Raw genomic sequence first — 6,872 nt, forward strand, 5'->3', positions numbered from 1 at the left:
TTGTGAGCTCATCCACTGTTTATCTGTCTGCAGAGGAAGAATCAGGGGCCTCAGAGGTTTTGATGAAGCTCTCTGTTCTCTCCCTCTCTCCCTTTCCTTCTGTCTCTCTATCATGGTGGAGGAGGGAGGACAGAAACCCTGTGAAGCGTGGAGCTGCCTGCACCGTGAGTGAGGCCTGCCTCTTAGGTTCTCCTTTCATGTGTGTGTACACCTCAACTTGCTGATATTACCTTGGCTTCTCTTCCTGGTATGGTCTCTCTCTCTCTCTCTCTCTCTCTCTGTCAGGCCTTCTCTCTACACTGGGTCTCTCTCTCTCTCTCTCTCTCTCACACAGTCAGGCCTTCTCTCTACACTGGGCCTCTCTCCTCTCTCTCTCTCCTCTCTCAGTCAGGCCTCTCTACACTGGGCCTCTCTCTGTCTCTCTCACACACAGTCAGGCCTTCTCTCAACACTGGGCCTCTCTCCTCTCTCTCACAGTCAAGCCTTCTCTCTACACTGGGCCTCTCTCCTCTCCGTTCCTCCTCTGTGGGCCCTCGCCGCCCTGGTTGTCCTACACCAAATCACTGTTTCAGGGCCCCGGGATCCCACTGAGCGTGTTGCCATGGTTACAGGAAAGCTCATGGTGTGATGGGTCTCAAAGCGAGCTGTCCCTGGGTGGAATGACCTGGTTGGGCCCCTATTTAAAGAGAGCATGAAGGAGCCCCAAGGACTTGAGACAAAAGAGAGGGAGTGAGGGAAGAAGAGAGGGAGTGAGAGAAGAAGAGAGGGAGCGAAAGAAGAAGAGAGGGAGCGAGAGAAGAAGAGAGGGAGCGAGAGAAGAGAGGGAGCGATAGAAGTAGAGAGGGAGTGAAAGAAGAGAGGGAGCGAGAGAAGGAGAGGGAAAGTAAAAGAGAAGGAGCGAGAGAAGAAGAGAGGGAGCGAGAGAAGAAGAGAGGGAAAGTAAAAGAAAAGAGAGAGGAAGGGAATGAAAGGGAGGTAAAGAAAAAGCAGAGCAGCGCTTAAAGAAGGATTGGGGAGGAGGAGTTTACATTGATTCATTTGAGATACATTTTTTGATGTTATTGACGTTGTTTAATTGTTAACATTTTCCTGAAAGTTGATTTTTTTATGCACATTTTTGTTTGTGATTCGAGTTATTTATTATTTAAATCTAGTTCTTTTGGAGTTTGGAACTTTTTTTATTTTTTTATTAGCCAGAAGATACAACAGCTAGCTATCGAAAGTGCTACAACAGAACAAAAAAGATAACATGGACACATTTGTATATTTTTTTGTATAAATCCTGGAAGATATTTAATCAGACATGGCTGCCACACCAAAGCCTGTGTTTTCTCTTCTCGCTCTCTGGGTCTCCACCTAGCTACGCCTGTGTGTGTTTGTTGCTCTATGTGAGAGTCCCTTCCATGCTGGGTTGCTCTGTGTGTGACGGCCCTGGTGTCATTGAGCCTGAGCTGCTCAGGGGCCCGGCCCAACACACCTGAGATTTGGGGCCATTGCTTCCAGGGGCCTGTCTCTGCCAGCTACCACACACACACACACACACACACACACATACACACACACACACGCTCACACACACACACATACACACATAGAGGTTGCAAGTTCAAATCCCCGAGCTGACAAGGTACAAATCTGTAGTTCTGCCCCTGAACAGGCAGTTAACCCACTGTTCCTAGGCCGTCATTGAAAATAATAATTTGTTCTTTTAACTGACTTACCTAGCAAAAATAAAGGTTATATAAAAAAAATATAAAAAAATGTGTATATATATACAGTGCCTTGCGAAAGTATTCGGCCCCCTTGAACTTTGCGACCTTTTGCCACATTTCATGCTTCAAACATAGGGATATAAAACTGTATTTTTTTGTGACGAATCAACAACAAGTGGGACACAATCATGAAGTGGAACGACATTTATTGGATATTTCAAACTTTTTTAACAAATCAAAAACTGAAAAATTGGGCGTGCAAAATTATTCAGCCCCTTTACTTTCAGTGCAGCAAACTCTCTCCAGAAGTTCAGTGAGGATCTCTGAATCATCCAATGTTGACCTAAATGACTAATGATGATAAATATAATCCACCTGTGTGTAATCAAGTCTCCGTATAAATGCACCTGCACTGTGATAGTCTCAGAGGTCCGTTAAAAGAGCAGAGAGCATCATGAAGAACAAGGAACACACCAGGCAGGTCCGAGATACTGTTATGAAGAAGTTTAAAGCCGGATTTGGATACAAAAAGATTTCCCAAGCTTTAAACATCCCAAGGAGCACTGTGCAAGCGATAATATTGAAATGGAAGGAGTATCAGACCACTGCAAATCTACCAAGACCTGGCCGTCCCTCTAAACTTTCAGCTCATACAAGGAGAAGACTGATCAGAGATGCAGCCAAGAGGCCCATGATCACTCTGGATGAACTGCAGAGATCTACAGCTGAGGTGGGAGACTCTGTCCATAGGACAACAATCAGTTGTATATTGCACAAATCTGGCCTTTATGGAAGAGTGGCAAGAAGAAAGCCATTTCTTAAAGATATCCATAAAAAGTGTCATTTAAAGTTTGCCACAAGCCACCTGGGAGACACACCAAACATGTGGAAGAAGGTGCTCTGGTCAGATGAAACCAAAATTGAACTTTTTGGCAACAATGCAAAACGTTATGTTTGGCGTAAAAGCAACACAGCTCATCACCCTGAACATACCATCCCCACTGTCAAACATGGTGGTGGCAGCATCATGGTTTGGGCCTGCTTTTCTTCAGCAGGGACAGGGAAGATGGTTAAAATTGATGGGAAGATGGATGGAGCCAAATACAGGACCATTCTGGAAGAAAACCTGATGGAGTCTGCAAAAGACCTGAGACTGGGATGGAGATTTGTCTTCCAACAAGACAATGATCCAAAACATAAAGCAAAATCTACAATGGAATGGTTCAAAAATAAACATATCCAGGTGTTAGAATGGCCAAGTCAAAGTCCAGACCTGAATCCAATCGAGAATCTGTGGAAAGAACTGAAAACTGCTGTTCACAAATGCTCTCCATCCAACCTCACTGAGCTCGAGCTGTTTTGCAAGGAGGAATAGGAAAAAATTTCAGTCTCTCGATGTGCAAAACTGATAGAGACATACCCCAAGCGACTTACAGCTGTAATCGCAGCAAAAGGTGGTGCTACAAAGTATTAACTTAAGGGGGCTGAATAATTTTGCACGCCCAATTTTTCAGTTTTTTGATTTGTTAAAAAAGTTTGAAATATCCAATAAATGTCGTTCCACTTCATGATTGTGTCCCACTTGTTGTTGATTCTTCACAAAAAAATACAGTTTTATATCTTTATGTTTGAAGCCTGAAATGTGGCAAAAGGTCGCAAAGTTCAAGGGGGCCGAATACTTTCACAAGGCACTGTATATATATATATAGTACCAGTCAAAATATTTTCTTTATTTTGGCTATTTTCTACATTGTAGAATAATAGTGAAGACATCAAAACTATGAAAGAACACATACCTAAGGGTGGAAACATTGTAAATAAATATTACCTGGGAGCAGGGATAGGAGGGCGGCAATTTTTTTGTCTCGCCTAGGGCAGCTTATTGGCTAGGACTAGGGCTGTCACCTGACCATATTACCGCCACACCGGCGGTCACGAGTCATGACGGCAGTCACATTCCACGTGGCCATTTAGTCACAGTAATTAGGCTTCTCCCAGCTCTGATGCTGCTGATGGTCATTAGTAGTCTACCAAACTTGCTAACTGCCTGGTACTCAGCACTCTATTGTCCCTCTAATTACTCTGACATCAGTGAAAATAAATACTAATATCTAATTAAACACTTAATGAGAGCATGAGCTCATGTTGCGCAACATTTCTATAGGCTATGCAATGAGAAAGGGGAGTGATGGCCTCTATTAAAAAGAGGAGGATCCCATTAGCTTTCTATAGGCTAGGCCTATTATATTTATTTCTCAACTTTCCTAGTATTAAGCACATTGCTTCTTTTTACTGCAGGAGTATAGCCTACCTGGCTGGCATGAAAATAAACCACAGGGAAAAGTTTCCTCCTTTCGCTATTTATTGACATTGATGACATGTATTTTTTCCCTCTGCCCCTGTTTTGAGACATGTGCATGATAAAGGTCCATTCTAAATTAAATAAAAATCACACATACACCAACGTTCAAAAGTCACTTAGAAATGTCCTTGTTTTGAAAGAAAAACATGTTTTTTTGCCCATTGAAATAACATCAAATTGATCAGTAATACAGTCTAGACATTATTAATGTTGTAAATGACTATTGTAGCTGGAAACGGCTGGTTGTTTATGGAATATCTACATAGGCGTACAGAGGCCCATTATCAGCAACCATCACTCCTGTGTTCCAATGGCACGTTGTGTTAGCTAATCCAGGTTTATAATTTTTAATTAATCATTAGAAAATCCTTTTGCAATTATTTTAGCACAGCTGAAAACTGTTGTTCTAATTAAAGAAGCAATACAACTGTCCTTCTTTAGACTAGTTATTTAGAATAGAATAGGTCAACTTTAGTACTATGGGGGATAATAGATTGACATAGGCTAGTGCTTTTGCTGTTCGTTAGGCCGACTCATCTTGTTGGCTGACAAAAAGTACATGTGGACAGTTCTTCCAATATCTTCCATATGCACCTCGGAATTGGATAAGGACGCACACAGTTGCATCCCGATGTGCCTGTCTTCACTAGCCTGTGAGAAAGATCCGATCACGTGACTGGTAGCCGGGAGAAGGGAATTAAGGCGTGGATTTTGGGGGGGGCATTAAGGCCACACAACGTGGATGCAGCCGGGAATTTCAAGGCATTATCAAGTGCTTGGCAAATTGTGAATGAGAGACTGATGAAGTGTGTACATCCTGCGCAAAAAAACAAAGCAGAGCTCATGCCTGTCATGCAACTTAAAAAATATATATATTAGAGTCGCATCATGCAGCCTTAGAATGTATTAAACACCTAAACCTATAGCCCAACATTTGTATCACAACTAAAGTTACATAAATAACTCTAGACTGCATTTTCTTCATATCATGTTTCTTTAGAACTGTCTAAAATAAATAATGGATTTATTTTGATGATGTAGGCTATATTACATGGATTTATTGTGAAGGTGTAGGCTATATTACATGGATTTATTGTGATGATGTAGGCTATATTACATGGATTGATGAGACTTTTTAAAATGTAGATGTTCCAAAGGTCTGCGTCGGTGGCTTGTAGGATATGTGTGGAAGCCAGGAGATGCTAAATGTGTTTATGTTAAGTAACTGTCAATTTGCCGTGAAAATTTCATGACCGCCACAGACCTAGCCAGGACCGGGCCTGATCAGCGTTGATTAGTCTATAAATTAAGAAAATATTCTTTATCAAATTATTCCATGCCAGATTGGAGAGGATTGGTGTATTGTCCATTTGACACAACATTAGTGCATTATATGCCTCAGAGCCATAACAACCATGTTGACTGCCGTTGAATAATTAACAAATACGAAGACACATTCAACCATTTTTAAAAGAAGACAGATTTATGTATTTACTAGGAAGCAATGAATACGTGCATTATATAAAATATGTCCACACATCAAAGAGGCTATAGCGCTGTAAACCTCTGCACATCTAGCCAATCAGCTGCTGGAGCATCACTCTACACCCCCACATCTAGCCAATCAGCTGCTGAGCATCACACCCCCACATCTAGCCACCCCATCACATCTAGCCAATCAGCTGCTGGAGCATCAATCACTCTGCTGGAGAATCACCCCCACATCTAGCCAATCAGCTGCTGGAGAATCACTCACCCCCACATCAAGCCAATCAGCTGCTGGAGCATCACTCTACACCCCCATCTAGCCAAATCAGCTGCGTGAGCATCACTCTACACCCCCACATCTAGCCAATCAGCTGCTGGAGCATCACTCTACACCCCCATATCTAGCCAATCAGCTGCGTGAGCGTCACTCTACATCCCCACATCTAGCCAATCAGTTGCTGGAGCATCACCCTACACCCCCACATCTAGCCAATCAGCTGCTGGAGAATCACTCTACACCCCCACATCTAGCCAATCAGCTGCTGGAGCATCACTCTACACCCCCATATCTAGCCAATCAGCTGCTGGAGCATCACTCTACACCCCGACATCTAGCCAATCAGCTGCTGGAGCATCACTCTACACCCCCACGTCTAGCCAATCAGCTGCTGGAGCATCACTCTACACCCCCACATCTAGCCAATCAGCTGCTGGAGCATCACTCTACACCCCCACATCTAGCCAATCAGCTGCTGGAGCATCACTCTACACCCCCACATCTAGCCAATCAGCTGCTGGAGCATCAAAGGACAGACAGAGGAGGATATAGTAGCAGGAGAAAGTTTAATCAACAGACTAAGTTAGCAAAACAATCACTTATTGTCAAGTTATGGTCAAGTTTATCTACATGAGAAAAAACAATCCTTAAATTGATGTAGGCCTATTTAAACGGTCTTGACGGTTATTATCATGGTGGTCTTTGTCCATCACCATCAGTGACACGGTTATTCAGTTCCCGTCACAGCCCTAATAACTAGCTCAGTTCCCACTATCTCTTCTCTCTAGATATGTTTGTTAGTACTTGTTAGTACTTCTCTATCCAGTATTTCCTATAGTACCTTCTCTATCCAGTATTTCCTATAGTACCTTCTCTATCCAGTATTTCCTATAGCACCTATTAGTACTTCTCTATCCAGTATTTCCTATAGCACCTATTAGTACTTCTCTATCCAGTATTTCCTATAGTACCTATTAGTACTTCTATACCAAGTATTTCCTGTAGTACTTGTTAGTACTTCCCTATCCAGTAT

General features: G+C 42.7%; 1 protein-coding gene across 1 annotated transcript in view; it reads left to right on the plus strand.

The window, feature by feature from the left end:
- The first annotated feature begins 4,705 nt into the window (after window positions 1-4,705).
- Window positions 4,706-6,872, plus strand: part of LOC135513469 (E3 ubiquitin-protein ligase znrf3-like) — an 8,309-nt gene continuing 6,142 nt past the window's right edge. Inside the window, exons 1-2 of the mRNA XM_064936346.1 lie at window positions 4,706-4,727; window positions 5,926-6,390. Of these exons, the coding sequence (XP_064792418.1) occupies window positions 4,706-4,727; window positions 5,926-6,390 (487 nt within the window). The remainder of the gene's footprint in view (window positions 4,728-5,925; window positions 6,391-6,872) is intronic.

The sequence above is a fragment of the Oncorhynchus masou genome, chromosome 25, assembly GCF_036934945.1.
Source record: "Oncorhynchus masou masou isolate Uvic2021 chromosome 25, UVic_Omas_1.1, whole genome shotgun sequence".
Lineage (NCBI taxonomy): Eukaryota > Metazoa > Chordata > Actinopteri > Salmoniformes > Salmonidae > Oncorhynchus > Oncorhynchus masou.